Genomic DNA, 27,425 nt, shown 5'->3' on the forward strand with positions numbered 1-27,425 from the left:
TACCCCAAAATCAAAAGATTTAAAATATATATATATATTAAGAAAGTATTAAGAAAATTACATGTATTAAACATTGTGAAAAGAAAAATGAAATTGTATAGTATTTCTACATCATGGCTGTGTTTGTGATCAAACAACAAAAATATTGTCTTTCATTGCTCTCATTACAGTAATGAGAATCATCATTGAGAATAATGAGAATCACAAACAAACTCAAATTAAATCATCCGGATGCATTACCGTTATGAGGATTTGGAAGGGAAATGTCCTTAATTATGAGCATAATGTCACAATGCAAAACATCTTAATGGCCCTTTAAATAGACTATGTAAAATATATATTTCTTTTCTTTTTCATATGTTTTTAGGATGAAATATGATCTGAAAAAAGTGAAATTCACCCCTTTGGATGACAGTATAGAGTTGACTGGCCTGGTTATTTCTTTACACTGATTAAAAAAACAACAAAAAAAAAACAGATGATTCTTACATAACATGGCTTGACATAAAACCAACCCATTGCCCTTTAAAAAAAAACATGATAATTATACATCAAAACAAGAAAATATGCAAATGACCTGAACATCTGGAAAATGCGTGTTCAACTTTTTTCTTTCGAGGTTTGAAATCTTTTCAGTGTTTGGTGATTTCATAGCGTATGTGAAATGTGTTTTGTTTGCATGTTTAGCAGCATTATTATAAATGTTTCAGTTTAAAACAGTCTGTCACTTAATTCCAAAAATACAACTCTGGGAGTATATATAAAAAAAAGAAATCAGTTCCCAGATTCACTGGGAATCGCCTTATTAAATTTGTAAAGTGATTTTTGATTGTTTATATGTTCAAAAAAATTGAATTGTTTTATATGTTAGTACTGCCACAATAAAACTGGAGTGAAAACATTGTAGTCTTTATTTTTGCTTATTAAGATTTCAAATTTAAACCAACATTCACTCAATTATAAATGCAAATTAAATACAGTGAAATAAGCATGAAATAAGAATTACAGATAAGACATTAGCATGTCATTCATATAATTGTGAATACATTCAACATATAATAAATGTTTTCCAGCAAGAAAATGTTTTTTTTTTTTTTTTTTAAAGTGTGCACTGTTTATTACACAATATAATGTTACATATATGAGCTGTGCTCTTGAGAAATTCATAAAGCAATGATAGTATAAAGATAAAAGCTTTCACAAAAGCTTGTCAATCTGTTTTAAAATGGGTTCAGCACTGAGCAAGTAAAGGAAGAAAAAAAAAACATTTTTAAATGTATTTTTTTATAATTTAAAGCTACAAGCCAAAAATGAAGGCTTTGGGTCAGGCATCAACTTCCAGTTCCGTTAAAAAACTTCTGTCATTTTTCATACACTTCTTAGAACTTAAACAGATCTTTTCACATTATTTCAACTTTCACATACTACCACACACACACACACACACTTACAGAACTATTATGATATATTCCTTCTCTCTTAGCTAAAGGAAGTTTTCATGAAATAAATAAAGGCAAAGTGCAGCGTACTAAATTCCTGACTGAGTGTATGTTCACTTCATAAGCTACTAATAATCGTCTGTAATATAAAAGCTGTGAAACGCAGGGCTGTTAAAGGCAACCCATGACTCAAAGCTATGAGACAGTCCTGAGGACAATACTTGAACACATTTAGCACAGTGAAAACAACGTGGACTATCGCAAACCGGCATCTCCCATGTAATGTGACTTGAATAAATAGTTGAATGATTAAATATTTGATTAGCTCTGTGTCGAAGCCTCGCGTCGTACCTGCACACGGGCTGTCGCCGGGTCATGTGACGTGGACACGCATCAGCCCATGCAGCAGTTTGGGCTTGGCATCTTTTTGTTATGGTTTCCAGACAGTTTGGCCACTGACACGGGCTTCTTGAACTCATCAGCATGCTTGGTCACCTCTCTAAAGTGCAGGAAAGAGAAAACATTTAGCCTTTTAAGTCTTGACTTTTAAATGTATTATTAGGCTAATATGCAAGTATAATGCTGGAAAGTGAATTTGGTAACAGTAGAGCTGGGCGATTAATCAAAAATTATATATATATATATATATATATATATATATATACTGTGTATATATATATACACACATCCTAGCATATTTTTTAACTTGTTTCCATTTCAATTATATTTAAAGTTCAATGAAATCCACTGTTCAGTAAATGCATGATGCTTGCAAAGTCTATGAGTAACTGTGTTAAATAATCATGATCTCAAGAATGAGCAAAATAATCATGTTTATGATTTTTGCCATAATCGGGCAGCCCTAGGTTCTCATTTTCGGATGTGAACTGAATACTGAAATTTGCTGCAAAACATTACACAAGAAGGCTTGACTGTCAGAATAATGTTTTTACTCACTTCACAAGGGTTCATCAATGCGTTATGCTCAGATTATTAAACTCAATAAACCTCAATCTGCTGCCCTCTTGTGTTGAAAGCGCTTTATGGGTGAATCTCAGAAAACCTATCAAGAATATGTCTCCAAAATATAATTTTTACGTTTTTCCTGCATTTTATTATATGAATTGTATCACTGCTTTTAGCTTTACACATTTATTTTTTCAATTGAATAAAATTAAATTACTGTCATGAAAATACAAAAAACAAATAATCAGTTTAAAAAATAAACTGTCTTTGGGGGAAAATATGTATGTATTTATTTTGTAATTTTTTTCAACTTGAATTCAAGGAGAAATGTGATTTGGACATGTTTTTGTAAAAATGCACCTTTCAACTTTAGTCTATTTGGGTATCATTTTTGGGTGTCAGATGTTGACTTTAAAATGTATACCAGACAGAAGTATTGTTTTTACAGAATGTGATTTCATTTTGAATCGTGGACTGGGCTTACCGGGCTAAATGAAGAACAGCCTCAATGATGTTGGATCCATCCTTTGCACTCGTCTCGCAGAATAAGGCACTGTATGTCTGAACGGAGAGAGCAGCCACAGTTACACTTAAAGCAATAAAAACTGCACAGAAGACCAATTGCCAAAGTCAGGATTTACGTTAAATTAAACATAAAATTTCAGTGTTTATTTTTTTCCCCCAAACCCTATTGTTTACCCCCAGAACACCTGGAATATATGATACGTCACATTGGACAATTCTGTGGTACTTTTGTGTCGCCATTCACTGCCATTATATGGACGAGTTTGAGCGGGACTTTTTTTTTTTATTCTCCTTTTATGGTCCATTAAAGAAATAAGGGTACATGGCATTAGAACAACACCAGGGTGAGTAAATGACAACTTAATTTTCATTTTAGGGTGAACTATCCCTTTAAGTCCAGTCTTCTGAAGCCTATGATAGTTTATTGCCTATGATAGACTATTTTTATGGTGTGTTCATGGTGTTTTGTGTCCATTTTGCCACTTGAAAGTTTCAGTCTCAGTTCATGGTAAACTGCATGGAAAAGAGCAGCCAGCTGTGCGTTTTTCTTTTGTGTTTCAGGGGAGAATCAAAGTCGAACGGTTTGTATGAGGGTGAGTAAATAATGATCATTTTCATTTTTGGGTGAACAATCCCTGTAAAAAACCGAAAGCAATGGTAAATCATAGTGAATAATGTCCGGGTACGAACCATGGCCAGTTTCTCTCCGTAACTGGTTGGAATACAGGTGACTCCATCCAGAAGAGCTTCCTTTCTCAGGTCTGTCTTATTCCCAACAAGCATGATGGGAATGTCATCCTGGGACACATCCTGCATCAGAAATGAATATCAATCAGTATCTTATTCAAACTAACCCAGCAACATTCCATATATCAGTATCTTTTAACTTCAGGTGTATATTTAAAATGTCAAATCATCGAAAACTTCAGGGTACATTCAACTTTAGAACCAAAAGATCAAGAAAAATCTATTTAGACATGTTCAGAAGATTCCTCTTAATTTCACCAAGAACATTTATGGAAACAAAGCTATAAAAACACTTCATTCAGAAATCACATGAACATATTTGCATAGGACTATTCAGCAACTAGGCTTGTCCCAATGAACAACAGTCTTAAAGGGACAGATCATAATTCATAAATTCAAATTCATAATTTTCTCACTATCATGTAATTCTAAAACCATAAGACTTTTGTTCATATTCGCAACAGCATGCTTGCTTGATGCGCAAGAACCAATGAGGTTCATTCTCTCAGGTTTGTTTTCGTACATGAAGCTAGTACAGTTGTTTATGTTTTTATGTAAATAAAAGTCTAAATTAAATGTTCATCATATAAAATGATCGAGTCTCTTCAGAAGACTTGGATTAAACTGCTTGATTCATAAGATAAGATTTCATTTAAAATATCATTTTTAAATGAAAAAATATCAAATATCAGAGAGAATTCATTTTTTACAGTCGCACCAGGAACAAACAGTGCATTTAATTCCTAGAGAGTTTGGAAAGTGGTCAAGTCAACTAAATTATGACTGTTTTGTATGAAACCTTAACTAACATTATAAGTTTCTAATATCTGTAGTAGAAAAATATGCTAAACATGACAGCGTCGAGTAAATACCTCAATGATGTCGACCCATTCGCGCACATTTAGAAAGCTCTTCTCGCAAGTGACGTCATACAGTAGAAGGACCCCATCGGCTCTCCTGAAGTAAGACTTAGCAATGCTCCGAAACCTGTAAAAGGGACACCAGAATAATTAACCTTTAGCCCAAATTATACTTGATTCGAACCGGTATCTCAGGCGTGGGAGACGGGTGTGCTAACGACCACAGTCTCTAGCATCAGTCGCTAGCGCGCCTCTTGAAGCCAGGGGAGTGAGGCTTACATGCACAGCTCTTACTGGCCTACGTCTGTTACATATGCTAGGGTATGCATTACAATTAATAATTGTATTTTTTGAAAAACTAGAAATCTCAGAAGGTCATTCAAGTAAGAAGAATCCTGGATCTAGAAGAACAGGTCGATTAGTTTCACGAGTTCACATGTTAATGAAATCTGATGTAATCTTATAATGCGTATTTGGCTTGCTGTCCGGGGGGAGGGCTCCGAGCTCGGAATTCGGCCCGACCCCAGAGTACTCCCCCCTATGAATGTATAGATCATAGGTATCTATGAGCAGGCCCATCTGAATGTGAGGTGATGGGGTGGTGGCGGGATGCTGAGAAATTTGTCATGAGACAGGAGGTAAGGGAAGGCTTTATTTATACTGGCTTCTTCTTGTGCTGATTGGATGATTACCTGAACATGCTCCTCCCGAACTTTGTTACATAAAACTTCATTTAGAGTTTAAAGCCATGACACACCAAGTCAACTGTCGGTTTTTGTGATGTGTCCCAAGCTTATTGAGTATATTGAATTGCCATTGGGCAGTCGGTGAGAAAGATCACTCTGATTGGCAGTTCAGCTTAGATGTGCACAAAAAGAATAACCAGTGGATGAAAAAACAAGGAATAGTCAAGAGTGCACACAGAGTCTATTCACCATCTTACCTGAGCATTCCAATACACAAATATCTTCATAACAACATGGTCGTCTGGAATGAAGAAAGTGAAGACCAGCTGACAACATGATTCATATTCAAAATGATAAGCAAGCACTGCCTTGTTTACGGTTTGTACATCTGCAGTCCTTGTTTTGGTTACCCATTTCGAATCACGAACAGGGCTTGACATTAACTTTTTTTTCTCATCTGCCACTGTGGCTTGTGGTTTTCCAAAGTTACTAGCCACAATTTTGACATTGATATCATGGGCAAAACCTGCCATATAGATATTTTTAATATTATCTGATAATTTGGCAGATGGTATATTAGGCTGCTGTCACTTTAAGACCTGACGCATTATGCGTTTTCTTAACTGTTTGTTCACTTAAAACATATCTGACTGTGTTTACATGAATACTCGCCGGCATTTTTAATTATTTTGTGTGTATTTGACTTTTTAAGCGCAATAAGCGATAACATTTTTTCTTAATGTGCGCAAACTTTGGGTGTGGGCACAAAATCTGTGGAAATGAGTACAATTATGTGCAATCCCATGCTGAAATTCAAGCCCTGTAACACCAACAATATTCATCCAGAGCAAATGAAACGAGTGAATGAAGAGATGGGTTTGTGTGTCACTTTCTGTCGGAGAGATGAGAGAGCAAGAACGTGCAGCTTATATAGTCTATCTATTCTGTGGAAAATTAATGTTGGAAGCGTTCCAAATATTTCAGTATCGATATGTATCGAAAATATTTTTGACGACACTACATTGCACTTAGTTTAATATTGGTCTTAATGCAGGTGTTAATGTCAAGCCCTGGTCACGAATTACTACTGCCACCTGCTGGTATAGATAGTTATTTCCTCTCACACAGGTGAAGAATGTGCGTTCTAGTTGGCTGTAGTCTTTGCAGTGTGTTCAAGCACAGAACCAGACACAGGTGACACGAAATGGCATCACAGTCGGCTTGTGTCACCGCTAGTTCTATGATGTCGGTTTGGTGTGTCACAACCTTTAGAGTTTATACGAAGGGGTATAGATATGTTTTGGGCTTCAACTTGATTTTGGGCACTGGGATCTTACCTTTCCTGTCCAGCTGTGTCCCATAACTGCAGCACTGTTGGAACACCGTCCACCACCAAAGTTTTCATCTGGAAATCAACCCCTGCAGGAAAAAGACACATCGTTTCACAATATTTGTGACAGTTAAAGATTAAATTTAAGTGCAGTTAAGCGTTAGAAAGTCTTACCCAGTGTGGCACTAGTGTTGCCTTTGAACTCGTTCTTACAGAGGCGAAGGAGGAAACTAGACTTTCCCACAGCGGCGTCTCCTGCCAGCACAATCCTGTAAGCCTTCTCGGATGGAGGCTGAGTCACTGCCAAATCATCCTGCTCTCTCTGCACAGATGCACACACATTTGGGCTTTAGACTTTGAGTCTCAGGACTGGGATTTGTTTGAGTTCAGGATTTAGAATGCCGTGGGTCAAATTTAAGCCTTTATGATACTTCTGGCAGGTGAATCCAGTACCTCGGTGAAGATGGCAGAGAGGCATTTCTTCCCTGAAGCAGTAACTTCATCTTTCTGAGCAGGCTTTGACAGAGTCCAGCTCAGAACGGATTCGCTGTCCGACCCAAACGCAGCCTCTTCTTGCACTTCCACAACCTGAGCGAACAGCATATTTTAAAACAGGAATCTGACTGATCCAGAAATGACAGCAAGTTAAGAACACACAGGGAGAAGCCTTTGATTTATTCATTATCTGTTCATACTTAGTATGCTTGGTTGACATTTTTATTCTCAAAAAGTTTTTATTATTGAGTCAATGTTTAAAAAAATAAAATAAAAATGTATTACATAAAAATTGGATCATATAATCAGAATCATACGAAAAGTGAAGATTTATAGCCACAACAGCGTGTGGGACTATTTCTATTTATTTCATCAGATTAAGAATAAAAAAAAATTATAACAACAGCTGCCTGAGCAGATTTTGCAAATAAACAAGCAAATATTGCTTGTCAGGGATCATTTTTGAGTTTGAGTGGTTTTGTATGAATATGCACCAGTGAATCAGTCACAATAAGACCTGGAACGTGTCGAAAGTCTCTAGCTTTTTGAGTGGTCTTAAAATACTATTATTCTCCTTCACTACGACATTCATGACATTCTACCCTTGTAAAAAAGAAGTGTGCTTAATAATATTCACTATTTATTAACATGCCACTGATGTAATTTTCCGGCTTTCTGTGTTTTCAATGTTATACGGTAGGGGCGGTCTCTTCTGAAAGAGTACTGAATCTCTTGATCAAAACACAGGAGGACAAAAGCAGAAACAAGCGATAGCATATGTAAGCAGATGCATATGTAAAATAATGCGATCATCAATATTAAACAGCATATAAATCAAAACTGCCTAATGCTACTGAATGAAATGTCGACCCAGGACAAGCTATAGGACTGTGAAGCTTTGGGAGTGTTTATGGACTAGATCTACTCCATCTACAGTGAGGAAAATAAGTATTTGAACACCCTGCTATTTTGCAAGTTCTCCCACTTAGAAATCATGGAGGGGTCTGAAATTGTCATCGTAGGTGCATGTCCACTGTGAGAGACATAATCTAAAAAAAAAATCCAGAAATCACAATATATGATTTTTTAACTATTTATTTGTATGATACAGCTGCAAATAAGTATTTGAACACCTGAGAAAATCAATGTTAATATTTGGTACAGTAGCCTTTGTTTGCAATTACAGAGGTCAAACGTTTCCTGTAGTTTTTCACCAGGTTTGGGATTTTGGCCCACTCCTCCACACAGATCTTCTCTAGATCAGTCAGGTTTCTGGGCTGTCGCTGAGAAACACGGAGTTTGAGCTCCCTCCAAAGATTCTCTATTGGGTTTAGGTCTGGAGACTGGCTAGGCCACACCAGAACCTTGATATGCTTCTTACAGAGCCACTCCTTGGTTATCCTGGCTGTGTGCTTCGGGTCATTGTCATGTTGGAAGACCCAGCCTCGACCCATCTTCAATGCTCTAACTGAGGGAAGGAGGTTGCTCCCCAAAATCTCGCAATACATGGCCCCGGTCATCCTCTCCTTAATACAGTGCAGTCGCCCTGTCCCATGTGCAGAAAAACACCCCCAAAGCATGATGCTACCACCCCCATGCTTCACAGTAGGGATGGTGTTCTTGGGATGGTACTCATCATTCTTCTTCCTCCAAACACGTTTAGTGGAATTATGACCAAAAAGTTCTATTTTGGTCTCATCTGACCACATGACTTTCTCCAATGACTCTTCTGGATCATCCAAATGGTCATTGGCAAACTTAAGACGGGCCTTGACATGTGCTGGTTTAAGCAGGGGAACCTTCCGTGCCATGCATGATTTCAAACCATGACGTCTTAGTGTATTACCAACAGTAACCTTGGAAACGGTGGTCCCAGTTCTTTTCAGGTCATTGACCAGCTCCTCCCGTGTAGTTCTGGGCTGATTTCTCACCTTTCTTAGGATCATTGAGACCCCACGAGGTGAGATCTTGCATGGAGCCCCAGTCCGAGGGAGATTGACAGTCATGTTTAGCTTCTTCCATTTTCTAATGATTGCTCCAACAGTGGACCTTTTTTCACCAAGCTGCTTGGCAATTTCCCAGTAGCCCTTTCCAGCCTTGTGGAGGTGTACAATTTTGTCTCTAGTGTCTTTGGACAGCTCTTTGGTCTTGGCCATGTTAGTAGTTGGATTCTTACTGATTGTATGGGGTGGACAGGTGTCTTTATGCAGCTAACGACCTCAAACAGGTGCATCTAATTTAGGATAATAAATGGAGTGGAGGTGGACATTTTAAAGGCAGACTAACAGGTCTTTGAGGGTCAGAATTCTAGCTGATAGACAGGTGTTCAAATACTTATTTGCAGCTGTATCATACAAATAAATAGTTAAAAAATCATACATTGTGATTTCTGGATTTTTTTTTTTAGATTATGTCTCTCACAGTGGACATGCACCTACGATGACAATTTCAGGCCCCTCCATGATTTCTAAGTGGGAGAACTTGCAAAATAGCAGGGTGTTCAAATACTTATTTTCCTCACTGTATGTTTTGATCATCATTCTGAATCCCATCCAGACGTAGTCTCTGACAAAAAATTTTAGCTCAAAATGTTGCTTTTTTTATTAAACCACATTCAAGTGTTAGAATGCAAAAGAATGCATTAAGCTAGAATAAAACGTTTTTTTTTTTTTTAAAGCAGAGTTAAATGTGCACTTTAATGTACTTCAAATCTTAAAAGCATATTTTCAAAAAACAACTTTCAAATATTATATTAAAAAGTTACAAAATGTATTTTTTTTTTCGCCGCTAGAAGTCGCTAACCTCTTATAAAGGCGTAGATTGATGACGCAGTGAATAAGCGGAATCATGGAACTTGTTATCATGCCGATGGATCTAATCATGTTTATGGGAAATAATGGTTATGGATGAGTGAATACATTCATGTTTTTTAACATGACTGTGGTAAAAGGCAAGGTGCGATTGCTAATGAGAGACAGATATCAACGTCACAATGCGAGTCCCGCAGATATAAAGGAATGAGGACATTTCATTCTACCGAACTACCCGCAAGTGCTGAATTAGTCAGTTTATGTAACAAATTAAACTTGTGAGGTAACGCGGCGTGGCGCTAGACGTTATCCGTAGCTGTCCATGTCTGTCACCATGGTTACTATGGCAGTACGAGCGGAAACCAGGGATAACGCGGATATTACGTCATTGACAGGCGACAAGTGACAAGGGATGGGCACTATTTAAAATTGTGAATTTCTCAGAATTTACAAATTCTTGGAAACATTTAGGATAATGTAAGTAAACAATTGAAATAAATATAGGTAACCATAGTATAGTAACCATAACCATAGTAATAACAGTAAATTATGCATAATTACATGCAACTAACCCTAAACCAAATCCTAATCCTACCCTAACCCTATAGTAAGTACATGCAGTTGCTTAATATTACTCAGTACTTAAATATATAGTTAAGTTAAATATATAGTTAAGTTAAATATATATATATATATATATATATATATATATATATATATTTATTTATTTATTTATTTATTTGCAGTTAACATGTAACTAAGTATCTGAAACCATCATACTTAAGTATATTCTTTTAAAGTATATTATTTCCGTAATCTCTTTTTAAAAGTACGTACTTCTAATAGTGCATGATGGAGAAAATAGTGTTTGAATGGTTGGTTGGGAACATTTACTGACATCATACCTCTGTATCTGATGTGTCTCCAGACACTGTGGTGATGTTGTCCTCTGCTTGGAAGTCCAGGAGACCGTCCAAGGAAGATTTCGCATGCTCATAATCGTAGCCCATATTTGAGCGCAGGGTAGACATGCCGCTGTCCACACAGCTGTCGGGGAGGCTGTCTTCCTCAAAGCTGCGTCTGCGCATGGGGTCACACAGCGCCAGGGCCAGAGACTCACAGCTCAGCCTGCGACCCTCCATCAGCCGAAAATGAGGACTATAGTCCTCGTCCGCACATGTGTTACAGCATCTAAGCAAGTTTTCATTGTGACAACATCACAGTTATAAGAATCTATATTTGCATTTCCTAAATGCACAAAACAAAGTATGTTTGTGCTGAATTAATGCAGTGGTTTAATACTAAGGTTTAGGGTTTAGAATGTGTGATCAATATCAATACATTGCAATAGGGTTCTACATATTACAGCATGTAGTAAAAAACTCTAACGTTATCTGCAAATATCTATGCAAATATCTTACCGATCAAAATGAGAAGTATTCTTTCTGTAAACTCCAGGTGAGAGTCCACTAACACGCTGTAAGAGAAAAGCATCAAAGCATTCCCCTGTTCAGCAAGCATCGCTCTCAAATAGCTTAATCCATTTAACAACATCATTTACATTAAAGAAAGGCTCTGGACACAAGGGGTTTCTTACCTGAGTCTTACTCTTACTCTGACTGTTCTCCAAGGCTGTACGTAAACTGTCATTACTGTCATGGAGCTTTCTGTTTGCAGCCCTGGATATGGAAAACAATAACAACAAAAACAATAAAGCAACAAACCAAAACTAAACAAAATATACTCGACCAAGAACTAACTTCACAACTTTCTTGTTCAAGAAGCTGTTTCACTCGAATATACATCACAATAGGGAAGAAAAGACTATCACAAATACAAAGTTCTGTCATGAAACTCTAGATGGTGCAGATGACAGGTCCTTAACACATCATTCTCTATAGGGCAAAGCTGATTGGTTGGAGTGGAGCCAATGAGCTCACATGCTCAACCTTCATATATTTAGTCAGCATTTGCCTTAGCAGTGCAGAAACCCTTTTTTTTGGGCGGGCTGTGTATATCAACATTGTCATATCCATTACCATGCCAAACACTCCAAGAGTAGTAATGACAGAACTTGTTTCATGCGGACTTTAAAGATGTTTGAGAGAGCAATTAAAAGATTGAAGGCACGTAAATATTACATTAATTTGACTAATTTAACTTTTTTACTAGCTGAACTGCATCTCCACTTTGAATTTACAGAGTTTGGGTTTGTTTTCTGTTGTCACAAAGAACCCGCAAGTGAATCCCAAAAGTGGCTTAGAAACAGCTTTAACTGTTTAACAGCTTCTGCTGTTAGCCGGACATGTTTCTAGCTGTGCTGGAGTGTCATTGATAGCAGTTTCATGTAGTGCTGTGCGTGTTCGACTCACTGAAGCACCTCGATCTGTCTCTCCAGGTTATCTCTCTCCTCAGAAAAGCACTTCACAAGAGCCTCATCTCTGCACACAAATCAACAAACTTTAATACTTATTACATACAGTAGAGTCGTTGGAACATTTAGTTTATTTATGCAAATTCTCAAAACAATTCTGGGATGAACATTATATTTGGTTAAGTTTGAAATATGTAATACCTGACTTTGATTTTAAAACTATAAAATATTTGTCTTTTTCTTTGAATTATGATCATGAATTTTTGGTGAACAATATTGCGCTGTTGGCCAATTACTTCATACACAAATGCAGATTCTTTAAGAACCCTCCTACTTTCTTACTTTTCCATAAAGATTAAATGATTTCTTCAAATCTTTAAGACTTGTGCGTAACAAAAAAAGCCCTTAAATTATATAATCTTCTAAATGTATTTTTTGATGATAACCCCCTTGTGTAATATTTTATTTATTATTTAATTTCCGTTTTGTTCTTTAGATTTCTTTAGGTTTATGGTGTTTGCTGCTATTTGGACTTTTTTGAAATGTAATAAGATTTGTATTTTGAGGTTTGTTTGGTATTTTGTATGTTTCTTTAAGTAATAAAAAAAGAAAAGAAACTTTAATACTTATGAGGTTATTTATGTTACTTATGTTACTTATTTGAGGTTATTTATGTTACTTATGTTACTTATTTGAGGTTTGTTCAAATTCATGTGTACACAGTAAGAACAAACAAAAGAAATGGTAATGGCTGCCTTAGCAAACACCACTTCTTAATTTTATACTGTAAAACAAATTGCAACTGTTATCTTAAGGAGCTTTTTCTACCATTCAGGTCTGGCTGTTTCGTTGGTTTAACCTAATGTAGTCAGGTTGATTCAGTCATTCAATATTTGGGTTACCTGACAATGTTTTTTACACTGTAATACTCCTTATACTAACGCTGGGACACTCACACACTGCGCTCTGTTTTGTCGTTACTAGGTGACAAGGTTCAGACATTCCTGTGCAGTGTAATGTGTGACACCAGGATATCCTGCTCTGACGATTTCAGCACTGCAAACACTCACAAAACCAGTTTACAGCTGCTCATGCGGGGGAATGATTATGTTCTTTCATTATTGACACTGACGTATCCAATAGGGAGAGTCTGATATGATGGGGTTCTTAAAAATTCCTGGTCTGAAGATCAGAATCCAAAAGGTTCAATACATATACATCAATAACTAAGTCAAATGGGAATGCTGAGATGCTGCCACCACACACACACACACAGAGAGAGAGAGAGAGAGAGAGAGAGATGCTCAGTACCGTTCAAAGTTGATGCTTTGGTCTGTGAGATCACTCTTCAGAGAGTCCAGCTCACTGTGCAAGAACGCAACATTAGTGTGGGACTCCAAAAGCTCCTGTTTCAACTTCTGGTTTTGCTGAAAAAGAGAAACAAGACAAAAACACATTATATAATATCATACATAATTTTTGTTAAGATTCGATTAAGTAGGAAAGCTTGTTTATCGGCACGGAATAAAACTATTTAAAAGATAAGTGCGACTTTTTATCTCACAATTGCAAGTTTACATCTCACAATTCAGAATTGTGAAATATAAAATCCGAATTGTGAGATAAAAAAAAAAGTCTGAATTACAAGATATAAACTGAAATATTTCTGATGTTTTTTCTCGCAATTGCCATATCTCGCAATTCTGATTTCTTTTCTCAGAATTGTGAGATATAAAATCGCAATTGCGTGTTGTAAAGTCCAATTCTGAGGAAAAAAATACAGACTTTTTTTAACTTGCAATTGCGACTTTATATCACGCAATTCTGACTTTATAACACGCAATTGCAAGTTTACATCACACAATTCTGACTTTTTAACTCGCAATTGCAAGTTTATATCATGCAATTCTGAATTGTGAGATGTAAACTCGCAATTGCAAGAAAATAAGTCAGAATTGTGAGACAAAAAGTCGCAGTTACCTTTTTTATGTTTTATTCTGTGGTGGAAACAAGGAAGGCAAATAGGAGCCATACCAGTATTAGCTCATTGTTCTGTCGTTTCAGTGCTGAGGTTTCCTCTTTGAGGCTGGTACTCCTGTTCTGGTTTTCGATCTAAAAAAAAATCAAAAATCTAAAATAAATCTTGTCTACAGATTGTTTCAAAGCAGCATCACAGTAATTAACAGGAAAATAACAGTGTTAATGCTGCAATTTCATCAAATTCATTTTCAGCTATAAGCAGCTCTACAGAAGACAATGGAGTCATTTCCCAGCTTAATTCAGTCTTCAGTTCTCATCTGATAGTGTCAGTGCAGTTAAATCGATAATATAACTAAATATTAATTGTCTATTAAACCCCAACTTTTTTTAAACCAACTTTTATACAGCTAAAACTATATAAGCCTGTTATTAGTAGGAGTCAGTCACCATCTGCAGAGTCTGTATCTTCTGCTGAAGTTCACATATCTGAGACTCGTACTGGTGTTTCATGCTGATCAGAGTCGTCTCGGCTTTTTTAGACTCCTGAGGGAAAATGACAGAAACCATATGCTGGGGTCAAAAATAATACAATGTTATAACATTATAAGGACAAAAAAATTATACACTGAGTAAAATGTGTTGGATTGGAAAAAAACTAAAAACATTACTAAAGTAAAACATTAAATCAAGACAATTAAGGGAACAAAAGGCTGCAGAATGCATTCATAGGTACAAATGCTTGTCTCTTTTTACAGGAACTTGAACAGGTGCAATTGAACAAACAGTCAGTTCATTTTACATTACATAACGTGAGAAGTCGCGGAACACGGCTCTAAGATAAGGAACAAGAACAAACACAGGACTGTCGAAGATTGTCTGCACTAAAATGTGACGTTGTGGATAAATTAAGCCTTGAAAGTGATCCAAGATACTCACATGATTTGGCTGGAACCCAGATCACAGCAAACACCTGTACCAACTCCTTTAGAGTTGTGTATGTCAACTCCTAACTCACAATAAACAGAGTGCTGTATCCATAGAAATAATACAAATACCAACACTAAAATTGTAATTGATTACATATTACTTCAATGCTTGATTACAGTGACGATGGAAAAGAAAATGCAGAATATTTCTGGACTATAGATAAGGGCTGCTTGCAAAAAACATTTAAATGTTTGGTAACATACCAGCCTAATCAGTTCCTTTAAGATAAGACACCATTACAAATCAACATTTAAAAATGAAAAGGAACCATTATTTTGATAATTTTAAGTTATATATTATAATTAGTGCTGTCAATTCGATTAATTGTGATTAATTGCATCTAACATAAAAGTTTGTGTTTATATAATATATGTGTGTGTGTGTATATATATATATATATATATATATATATATATATATATATATATATATATAGATATATATATATATAATGTATCCGTGTGTGTGTGTGTGTATTTATATATACATTGTCGTAGAAATTTTAAGCTGTATATTAAACTAACCATGTTTCTAACCATATTTAACATCTAACCTTCTCTTTTCAGGCCTAACATGATAACACTTTGAAACACAATGTACTAAAACGTTTTGTCCTGTGTTTTTGGATGTTGTATTCATACCCCTTTGACTTTGGTTGTGTTGAACACATTTGGGAATTGAAACTAGACAGATGACTAAATTTGAACCTTGTGATTAACAATGAAGTAATCATTAAAGCAAAGTTTGCTTTACCTAGTAACAGAAGGGTTTGCATATGAAGAACCAATCAAATTGTGGGGAAATTATGTAATGCGGTATGACATTTTTTGCCATACCTCCTTATTCTATAAAAACTGTTGTATTCTTGTGCACTGTGGGGATTTTCAGTGGAATTTGTCTGAGATCCGGCCTTGCTTCTTGGGAGAGATTCCCTGAGAACTGCTCGGGAAGATCTCCTGGCCGTGATTAAAGCATTTAGAGGACATTTGCTAAGGTCTGTTTGTCAATTATTCCTGCGCAGGAAGAAATCTAGTTAGGGAAGCAAGTTAGTTAGTTAGACTATTTATTAAGCGTCGATTGGAGACGTTAGGGATCGTCGATTGGAGACGGCCCAGGGAGATCGTCGACTGGAGACGGCCCCGGTAGACTTAGGTACTTAGTTAGGTTTAGGGAAAAATCCACGACAACATACACACATCAATATATCCTTATTTTCACATATCAAATATAATTTTTTTTTTTTCTCAGGCGGTCTGTTCTGGGTTTGTTGGGGTGGGATTGAAAATGTAAAAAGAGAAAAGGCCGGTGGCTCCAACGGAGGAGCTTCGGGAGCATAAAAGGAGGAGCGATGACAGTGAAGGACGAAAGAGGACCAGGCCTGGATTTTACATTGTGTTTTGTTTATGTGTGTGCGGCAGTCGTCCGTGTGGCGCTACCTCTTTACTTTCTTTTTGTTTTGTTTATTTATTAAAGTGTGATTGAAACGTTTGCCGGTTCCCACCTTCTTCTTCCCTGATCCAACTCAACAATCACAGATGCTCTTGAAAATAAAAATAATTACGCCAAAAATTTTACTGATTAAATTAAAAATGAAATAAAACTAAATTGAATAACCCCTTAAACTGTCTATAAATGAAGCGCCTGATAAAACCCTTTAAAGGTGCTCTAAGCGATGTCACGCGTTTTTTAGGCCAAAACATTTTTTTCACATACAGCAAACATCTCCTCACTATCTGCTAGCTGCCTGTCCCCTGAACACACTGTAAAAAAATGCGATCTCTGTAGACAGCCCAGGCTCCACAAACGGCAAGAAAAACAAACTGGCCCAGCCTGGACCACGAAACATAACAAACAGTGTTCCAACCAATAACCGACACGAATGATTTGGGGGTGGGGGTTAATGCGCATGCACATGAAGGGGGGTGTGGGGAGTGGAGGAGAGAGAAGCATGCTCTTCATAACTAACTTCTAACATTCTAACTTCCCTCTTGGAAGTTAGCTAGAGGAGAGATGTCCTAGACAACGACAAACGTTAAAAATGTATATTCTTGAGAATTTTGATAAGGCCGACACACGAGCAAAGAGACAACGTTCTGATGAACAAATAACAAAGAAGAGGGAAAAGTAGAAGGAACGCGCAAAGTCCCGAATTTACATCGGAAAAGCGTTCAAAAGGTGGAGAGAACTCCACCGGCAGAAGGGCTTCCAATCCGAAATTCAGGTGGCTCTGTTTTTGCTGGACAGGTGGGTAAATCCAGTTTGGGTTTTCTAAATGGTTCATGACTGTTTCAGGAAGCACGGGACGGGATGAGGAGGAGGGAGGGTCGAGCTAGCCTCCGTTTGTTTGACAATACTTTGAACGTCAACAAGAAGTGTCTTCACCCAACATCGCTTAGAGCACCTTTAATGTTCTATATAGAACCTTTTCCTTTAAAATTATATATTACTCCTGCGGTTGGATCAGCCATGTCTTGTGTTTGTCTCCTCACCTGTAGACGTGTGTTTCTCTCTGCAGTTTGGATGCGGTGATCCATTTCTTCCTCCATCTCACTCAACTGTATAGCCGACTGATCCTGAGCTCTGAACAAACACCCACATTACAAACATTAGTCATCACATATGTAACAATATACAATACTCTTCTATACTTCCTTTCCTCTGTGGAACACATAGGAAGATTATTTTTTTGAAGAATGTTGTTAACCAAAAAGTTTTGGTTATCACAGACCTCCATTGTATGGACAAAATAATTGTTCCACAGAAGAAAGACAGTTACACAGTTTTGGAATGACATGAGGGTCAGCAAATGATGACAGAATAGTAACTACATGTAACGTGCAACAAGGACACTTTAAAATAGAGTGTTATTGAATTTTCTTTTTTTAAAGTGCCCCATTATCATGCCATATTGAAGGCTCCTAATATTGTTTTAGAGGTTTACATGCATCAAAGGTCAAAAAACTGTTTATTTTACACCACATTTTTTCAATGATTCTCAAATAACTCAACGGATGAATCAGTCTCTCTAAATCCCTCTTTCTGCCAGCCTACTCTGCTCTGATTGGCCAGATGGCCCAGTCTGTTGTGATTGGTCTACCGTTTACATTATCATGATTTTGCCATATCAGTCTGAGAGCAAGTCCGATGATGAAACATTGGAAGAACTAGTTATTTAACCCCAACCTCGCAAGGACGACTTGAGCAGGACGTTTCTCAGTGGTACGCTACTCAGTTTGATGTTCATCATGAGATGTTGCACCTGTAATTCCTCTACATCAGCATTAACAAGCATATGTCCATCAACAAACTGATGTGTATATTTCTAATTTATTGTGGTACACATGTGGGAACTATATCAATAACAGCATATGTTGGCCGAGCACTAACGTGAATAACTGATGTAACAAACGTTTCTAAAACAAATCTTGCTCCATCCTTTATCTTTACTCAAAGTAGTAAGAACAACAGAAAATCTGCATTAATGGACACAATTTTAGGTAATAGTGGCCCACAGCTGATTAGCAGAAGTATTTCAGTAAGTGTTAGATAAAACTGGATATCAGAACGAAGTGAACGATCTATGCAGAGCAGAGTAGAACACCAGATCTGGGGATCAAGAATGACACAAACACAGAAGTGCAGGTCACTCAAAGTCAGCTTTATTGTGCTCGTGCCATAGTTTAGGCTATAGCAAGTCTAGGGTATAGGCTGAAACCAACAAATAGAAAAACAAGTCCATACAGAAAAAAAAGGAGACAGTCAGCTTCGCTGAAAGAGTCAATAGAGAGACAAACAACTCTATACCATTATACCATATGCAAAATTGATCCTTATGGATGATAACTAGCACATGCCTTACGAGCGTGTGACTAAACAGGATGTACAAGTAATGTACACAGTAATAATGTGAGTTAGCTGGTTAGCCGGAAACTTACACAATATAAAAGACAAAACTACTTATTTTGAACACCCGGTAGAAAATACATACTTAAACATATAATATAATCAATAATTAATCATACTTACAAGTTGTGATTCTGAGGAGCAAGTTGGTCCATATAAACTGAGTACTGACCCATCTTTCAAGAGATAGCGTTTTGCCAGTCCCGCGTTGAAGTCCGGTCGTCAGTAAAATGACGTTTTAGCGCTGGTCAAGTTGTTCGCAGGCGGACAACATACAACACAGGTGGGCATTATGCAAATATATTATCTAGTGATATAGAACCGTCACGCAGTGGGACGGGAACTTGTTAAGGCGATTCAGAGTCGATTCTTTCTTTTGGGAGACAATAACTTTATTTATCGTGCACTTTCGACTTTACAACTTTGCAGAACGTTTACATTCACAAACAACTATATTAAACACAGGATGAAAGGGAATATTTGAAAAAACATAATTAGGGGCACTTCTGGGTACCCCTTCTGCATTTACACATGATAGTCACTCCCAAAACTCTGGGGCCAGCTGTTTGCCAGTGCGTCTGAACCGAGGGTCCCCTCGGTCAGGGAGTAAAACAACTAGCAGTGCGATGTGACGGGGTGGCAAACAGATCTACATGTGCAGTCCCGAAGTGCCTCCAAATCAGCTGGACCACCTGGGGTGGAGTCGCCATTCTCCCGGCAGCACCTCGTCGGCTGCACCTCGTCGGCTGCAAGGTTGAGCAGGCCCGGAATATAAACGGCACGAAGCGACCTCAGATGCTTCTGAGACCAAAGGAGGAAATGGCGGGCGAGTTGTGACATGCGGCGTGAGCGTAGACCAGACTGACGGTTGATGTACGCAAAGGTCACTGTGCTGTCCGTACGGACCAGTACATGTTTGCCTAGTAGCGGTGTTTTGAAGCGGCCCAGCGCAAGATGTACTGCTAACAACTCGAGGTAGTTGATGTGCCAATGCAGTTGAGGCCCCGTCCACAGAGCTGAAGCTGCATGCTCATTGTACGTGGCCCCCCAGCCGGTGGCAGAGGCATCCGTGGTGACCACAGAATGCCTGGACACTTGTTCTAGGGGAACACCTGCCCGCAGGAACGAAGGGTCCGACCACAAGCTGAGAGTTTGGCGACAGTGCGGGGTAACTTGGACCCGGCACGAGCCGCTCTGCCACGCCCATCTCGGGACTCGATCATGGACCCAGTGTTGGAGCGGCCTCATATAAAGCAATCCGAGTGGCGTTACCGTGGCTGCAGATGTCATATGCCCCAGGAGCCTCTGAAAAAGTCTCAGTGGTGCCGCTGTTCTGCGTCAGAGCGAGCTCACGCTGTTCAACACTGACTGGACACGCTGTCATGTTGATCGAGTCCAACTCCATACCGAGAAAAGAGATCCTCTGCCCGGGGGTGAGTTTGCTCTTTTGCCAGTTGACCCGAAGCCCTAGGTGGCTGAGGTGACTTCCATGGTTGACTTCCTGCGGCTTGCTCCACGCTGAGGCCTGAATGATGGCTGCTGCTGAGGCTTTGCAGGAGTGGAGGACGTCGCAAGAGGACGACCTCGGCGACGAGCGGACAGAGGGTCTGCGGCCAGCGGCTGGCGCATGGGTAGAGGCAGCAGTGGTCCGCCGGGGCAGGATGTGCAGGATAATAATAATAATAATAATGCATTTTATTTAATGGCGCCTTATCATAACACCCAAGGTCACCTCACAAGCAATATACAGGTCACTGCATAAGACAATATAGGATGGCCTCCATCTGCTTCTGGGTGGCCGAGAACTGCTGGGCAAAGCTCTAGACCGCATCGCCAAATAACCCAATCTGGGTAAGAGGGGCATCCAGGAACAGATATTGGACGAAAACCCCGACCCGATTACCCCGCCAGGAGGAAGCGGACGCTGGACACAGTTGCATCGCAAACGGCACACTCCACCGGCGGGACATCCACATACCCCATCAAGGGTGGTGAGGAGGGGGGAGCTACTAGCACTATACGGCGCCGTCCTTGCCTAGTAAGCTCCTCATGGACTTCTGGAAAGAATGGTACCAGGTCGGCGCGCTGAGAACCAGCACAGCCCGCCCTGAGAAACTAATCGTCCAACTGAGAAGGTTCAGGATGTGGTGGAGGGTTCTCCAGACTCGGGCAACACTACACTCCCCGAAGGTGGTAACGTAGCCGAATCCTCATCTCTAGAGGACCGAAGCTCCCCCTCCGATGCTGCAAACGACATCTGTTCGTCAGGTGGAGCTCCAAAGGACACGACTGGTCGTCCATGAGAAGGACCAGCACGCTCCTTTGGAGGCTCCAACGGCGGCAGCGTTTGTGAGGCGTGAGGGACCCACGGAGATTGCCTCGGCGGGGAAGCCCTCACGGTAATCCTCAGATCACCCTGGCTAAGCGTCGAAGTAGGCCTATTCTGAGGTCCAGAATACGCACTAGATTGGGGCATAGGCGAGGGGACTGCACCTCCTTTGAGGTAAGCGAGTCTCAATCTCAACGCTGCCATAGTCATATTCCCGCAATGGGCTGAATGCCCAAACACAAGAGGCAGTAATTGTGGCCGTCTGCTGGCACCAGGGAACGACCGCATCCAGAAACACACAGGCGGAGGACGCAGTGTCATGCCTGTGTTGCTCTTTATAAGAAGAAAATACTCTTTTAATCTCTCTCAGCAGTGCTGAGGCACCCAGGGAATGGCCACGATACACAGCAGAGAGATCTGCTGTGCACTCTCAGGGAATGCCCACAGAAATCGACACAGAAATTTGTGCTGTGAAAACAGCAGTTTGTTTGAGGTGTAATTCAGTCCGCGGCCACTCGCTGAACGCGCCGTCACACCAACACTGTAGGGAGAGGAGAATAAAGAGATCTTCAACATGCAGAGTCTTATTGCTGGAGACAAACAGGAAGCTCGGCTCCGAAGTGAAAGACAATGTGTGTGTGCGCCCGTTTCCTGTTTATACCCGCGCTGCGGAGCGGGGCGCATGACGTGATTCACGCACGCCAACGTTCATTGGCTCGTTCTGTAGACACTCGAAGATGATAGGGCTCCCTGAAGTGATCCCAATTACGTCGTCACGTCAATGTTATGTCGAACACTGATATTAAGAAAAAGGGTGTTTTCACACTTGACAGGTTTGGTTTGATTGAACGAACTCTGGTGCAATTGCTCTGTTAGTGTGGTTCATTTGAATAAGTGTGAACGCTGCCACCTGAACCCTGGTGAGCACCAAACACTGAAAAAGTGGGTCTCGGTCTGCTTTCAAACGAACTCTGGTGCGGTTCAACCGAAATATCAACGCAACATGGAACAAAGACATCCAAACAAACCAAAAACAGGATGTAATGTCACAAGATGTCACCTTAAAAAGGACAGAATTATACCTCTAGAAGTTACGTAGCCCATTACAGTTTGGTACAGGTGTTGGAAACGTTGTCTTCCTGCAGCAGATCTTGGTTTGTGTGTGACAGAGGAATTTTTGGCATTGTTGACTCGTTTACACATTTTCTAAGCTTTCTGTGAGTTCTCAGCTGGTAAAAATACCACCATATAACAAACGCATTGAACCCAGCACACAACATTGTGTTTGGGATGTTTGGTAAGTTCCGTCACAAAATATAAAAAAAAACCTTTTTTTGTTGTTTTTGTCTTCAGGGTTGGACATACAAATGACAGTGTGCACACTAAGTGAACCAGGACTAAATGTATAATTTTCTTTTTTGGTCCAGACCAAAAGAACCAGGAGAACCAAAGTACAAGTCTGAACAAACCCTAAAAGTAACATCACATCTAGGGCCAGATTTACTAAACAGGGCAAATTAGCGTGAGAGCGCAATCCCATAAAAGCACCGATGGGAGTGGAAGGTTCAGCGCATGATTTACTGACGTTGCACAGATTAAAGAACACAGACAGATCATTTGCATAATGACCAACTCAATCTACCAAGAGCTGTGCAAATTAGTGCCTGGTTTAAGATATGCTTTTTGGGGGAGTTAAATAATGACGCAAATACCAGTAACTTGACTAGAGCAACCCTTAGTAAATCACCTTGGATCATTCATTTAATTACTCTCCGCCCATAAATTTTGCAGCTGAAAGGAAAACTCCTACAAATGCATATGCAATAAGGTCAGCCACAAAAATAACTTTCCATGCCTTTTCAGCTCAGATTTTTCACTGCGTGTCTTTAGTAAACCCTGACATTAGTTTTTTAACGCCAAAAATGGGTTTGCTTTGGCACAAGCTGTAAGTAAATGTGGCCCTTGATCTGCATGGAACTATTAAGCAACTCAAGAACCATAAACATGCAAAGATGCTGCAAAGAATTTCTGAAGAGCTCTGAAGGTTTCAACTGCACCCAGTTTCTATTAAAAACAAGGTGAAGAAAACTGGCCACAAAAGTATGTAGCCTATGTGCATGAGAGTGTGTACCTCTTTACAGCAAGTGCCAGATGTTCCATTTCAGTGTTCAGTATTTGGATCTCTTTGATAAAACTGAGGAGAACTCTTTCATACTGAGGGACCATTCTGGGCTCCGTCAAACTGATGTTCTGGTACAGAGTTGAAACCGGCTCAATCCTACACACAAAAACAACACCAAGACATTAAAACTTACATAAATGTAAATTGGAAAAGAAAGATTCATCTGGAGTATTTATTCAGAGAATTTATGTAAAACTAATTGTTGGGTAACACCCAACAAAATATGCCAAGCATTAAAATTATTGTGACATAATGAAAGATCTCTGCATACACATTTATGGAAAACATCTATGCATCTTGTTGAGTTATTGAGGTTAAAGCTAAAGGTTAAACTTAAGGACAATCATGTGTTTTTCAGGCAATATTCAACCCAGTGAAGTCTAATAAATTGGTGCCAGGTTGTTCATAACTGCATGTTTTTGAGCCTCATGACTTTGCTGTTCTCTTTTATGAAGTAGCACTTGTGGTGTCAGATGCTATGGCTGATGAGTGAAATAAGAGAGGTATTGATAGTCCACAACTAATCGATGTTCTGTCGACATTAGCGGGCATGACGGCGATGTGTCTCATGTCAAGCCTCTGGCTTCAACTCCACCACCCTGACATGGACTGACATCAACCAAACAAAAGCTCAAATTCTCATAACTTGAACAATTAGGCCTAAAGTTGTACAATTAATAGACTTCATGATTTAGAACATCATAGACTTTCATGATTTAGAACATCAGCTTTCACCACAAATATGAAACAAATAAAATCTCCCTCAAAAAGTTAGTTATCAGCCGCATTTAGGGGAATAATTGGAAACATATGGAGACCTGTACATTGTGGTAAATGGGTGGCAGTGTACCTGTTTGGATATTTGCACAGGCTGATAACCAAAACTAGGTCAGATATATTTAGTTATTGTAATAGTGTATATAGTGTAATTGTCCCTTTCATTTTGATATGTGATACTTTATAGATACATTTAATTTGTTTAGTTGCAGTCTGCCAAACAGTGTTTGGCAAAAGCAGTGTAGCTGCATCGCCGATTACACACTTTTAAAAATAAAGGTTCTTTATTGGCATATGGTTCTATGAAGAAACTTTAACATCCATGAAACCTTTCCATTGCACAAAAAGTTCTTTATAGTAGAACAAATGTTCTTTGGGTTATTAAAATGTTCATTACACTACATAAAAAATATTCTTTTAGGTCTTTTAGGTTCTTTTAGGATCTTATGTCATCGCAGCGAAAACCCCCTTTTGGAACCTTTGGAACCTGGTAGAATACAAACCAAACAGACCTCTCAGATTGGAAAGATCAAGCCAGTTTCACCTAGGGTAAATTTAAAACATGCTGAGATGGCGTTTAGCTATTATACCACCCACAGCTGGAACCAGCTTCTATCTAGAGGATGTCAGATATGTCCCGTCAGTAGCTTCCTTTAAGTCCAGATTAAAACACATCTGTTAAAACACATCACACTGTTTCTGCGCTGTACGGGTCGCACTGAACAGTTCTTTTATTTTTTTAATCCTCTTTTTATTTTATGTCCCTCATATTCCTTTTAATATAATCTTACTTCATTTTAAATGATTTCTTTTCTTTTTACTTTAATTGTAGCCTAATATTTTATATTTCTTAAGAAAGATTTTATGATTGCTATTTTTTTTTTAAATAATAATCTTTCTGTAAATCACTTTGAATTACACTTTATGAAATGTGCTATATAAATAAACTTTCCTTGCACTGTGTGCTACAATATGTTTTGTGGGTTTTACCAGGTTTTGTGTGATGTTAGAAAAAACGTAAGGACTTCCTTTAAGAAAATTTCCATTATATATTTTAAGACTCCAATTACAAAATCCTTTAGCAAGCAAGCAATAGCCGTCATTTCACAGTCTAGGTTAACCATAGACCCAATATAGTCCGGCTATGAGTAATCCACTTCTAGCCAAAATCACCTTGAATTTGGTTACATGTCATTTTTGCCTAAATAACTTCCGAGATATTCCATTGAGTAAGCAAAGTCAACAGTGATTACAAGGTGTTTGGTTTCATTTCTTCACTCATTTCTTTCTTTGTTATCTAATTGATGACTATTCTTGGGCTATGGTGAACATCTATTAAATTTTCACTGGCAGCCTAAATTTTGATTTGTTTTAGCCTAGACGTCTGAAAAAAAACACACAAAAAACAGCTGAAGGCAATCATAGAGGGGTATAATCCTAAATATGCTCTTTAAACTTCTTTTGTTAAACACCTATGGGAAAATAATCAGAAATATTATGGAAAGTCATATTACCATAAGAAAAACATTTAGCTTTGTTAACTTGGTTTTGTGTTATGTTGTAGTCCAATTAAATAATTTCCACATAGGAACTTTAAGGATACATTTAAATTATAGACTTTATATATATATATATATATATATATATATATATATATATATATATATATATACTGTAGAATATGAATACTGTACCGCATTCTTTAGTATTTTGGTTGACTGAGGTAATTTGACAGCTTTATGGCACAGCCTGCCAGGTGTTTTACCTGGGGATGAATTTGAGCTGATCCCCCAGACGGGATTTAAAATCCTCCAAGGCGGCAGAAGAACTTGGTTCGCTGCTCATCTTCTCGTCTTTCAACAAGTGTGACTCTAGAAACCCGTCCATAAATTCCTCCAGATTGATCGTTCCGTCTTTGTCGGTGTCAAGTCTGGAGAAAATGTCATCTGTCTCGGTGGGTCGGACCTTCAGCTCGGAACATATTTTCACAAACTCCCATTTCTCAATGCGTCCGGAGTGATCCACATCACAGGCGTGGAAGAGCTCGAGGAGTCTCTCCTTTTGCGCGTCAGACTCCATGGCTGCTCTAGAGAGATGTTATTTAGCAAACATTATGAGTGACTTTTCAAAGTGAGTAGATCTTGTGGTATCTTGCTTGTACATTGGCAATTTCATGAGTTTGGTGAGTGGAGTAAACGCCCCTTACACAAACTGCGCTGAGTAAACAAACTCTCAACTTTGAGGCGTTTAGTTTAGTTTGCCGCGGCTCGTCACGAGGAATTCATAAAACAGGCTTACTTAACAAATACCAGATAATAGAATGTTGTTTGCAGAACAAGACACTCACGTTTAGCATTTTACTCCTGGATGTCACACTAATAATTGCCGAATATAGTAGGCTACAACAACAACGGAATATAGTAGGCCTACCTGTACCTTTTTTACACTTTACACGAAAAGGGTTGGAAACAAAAAACAATCACGAAAATTTGAAGAATTAAGTCTTTTCCCCGCTCTGTTTGAACGAAGTATCAGTAAAATGAGGTTAACATAACAGTTAACTTTAGATTAACTTTAGGCGCCGCCTAACCCTGTTACCAATATTTTCGACATGTAGAAACTAGAAATAACCTACAGTTTAAAAAATGTTTTATTATTTTATTATGGCAATAAGCAAACATTATATAAGTCTATTATAATCATTGTAGTCTTTTTAATTTATGCTTTTGTCTTAGAATAAGGATTTAAAGATGACAGAAACATCATGTGCAGCTGCTTAAATGTGCTTAGAGAGATTCTTAAAGGGTTAGTTCACCCAAAAAATTAAAATTATCCCATAATTTACTCACCTTGAAGCCATCCTAGGTGTATAAGACTTTCTTCTTTCAGCCAAACACAATCGGAGTTATATTAAAAAAAAAAAAAATCCTGGCTCTTCCAAGCTTTATAATGGGAGTAAATAGTAACTATTCAGAGATTTTGAAGCCCAAAAAAGCACATCCATCTATCATAAAAGTAATCCATATGGCTCCAGG

The 27,425-nt window shown here is 38.5% G+C and overlaps 1 protein-coding gene across 1 annotated transcript; it reads right to left on the bottom strand.

Annotated features, from left to right (window-relative positions):
• Window positions 1-889: 889 nt before the first annotated feature.
• rasef (RAS and EF-hand domain containing) lies at window positions 890-26,603 on the bottom strand. The gene is made up of 17 exons (XM_084087816.1): window positions 26,156-26,603; window positions 23,563-23,709; window positions 17,689-17,779; window positions 14,660-14,755; window positions 14,267-14,344; window positions 13,544-13,659; window positions 12,231-12,299; window positions 11,456-11,537; window positions 11,280-11,335; window positions 10,764-11,049; window positions 7,007-7,141; window positions 6,728-6,875; window positions 6,561-6,642; window positions 4,550-4,664; window positions 3,621-3,740; window positions 2,890-2,966; window positions 890-1,938 (listed from the first exon to the last, which is right to left on the bottom strand). Exons 1-17 carry the CDS (start codon window positions 26,467-26,469, stop codon window positions 1,833-1,835), a joined length of 2,118 nt encoding a protein of 705 aa, XP_083943942.1. The 5' UTR covers window positions 26,470-26,603; the 3' UTR covers window positions 890-1,832.
• Window positions 26,604-27,425: the final 822 nt, after the last annotated feature.

The sequence above is a fragment of the Abramis brama genome (assembly GCF_963993115.1).
Source record: "Abramis brama genome assembly, chromosome: 16".
Classification (NCBI taxonomy): Eukaryota; Metazoa; Chordata; class Actinopteri; order Cypriniformes; family Leuciscidae; genus Abramis; species Abramis brama.

Coding starts and splice junctions, on each gene's coding strand:
- rasef (XM_084087816.1), bottom strand. CDS start 26,469: ATGGAGTCTGACGCGCAAAAGGAGAGACTCCTCGAGCTCTTCCACGCC. Junction 11,336..11,455: donor AGAGTAAGAGTAAGACTCAG/GTAAGAAACCCC, acceptor TTTCTCTTACAG/CGTGTTAGTGGACTCTCACC. Junction 4,665..6,560: donor GACACAGCTGGACAGGAAAG/GTAAGATCCCAG, acceptor TCCCTTTTACAG/GTTTCGGAGCATTGCTAAGT.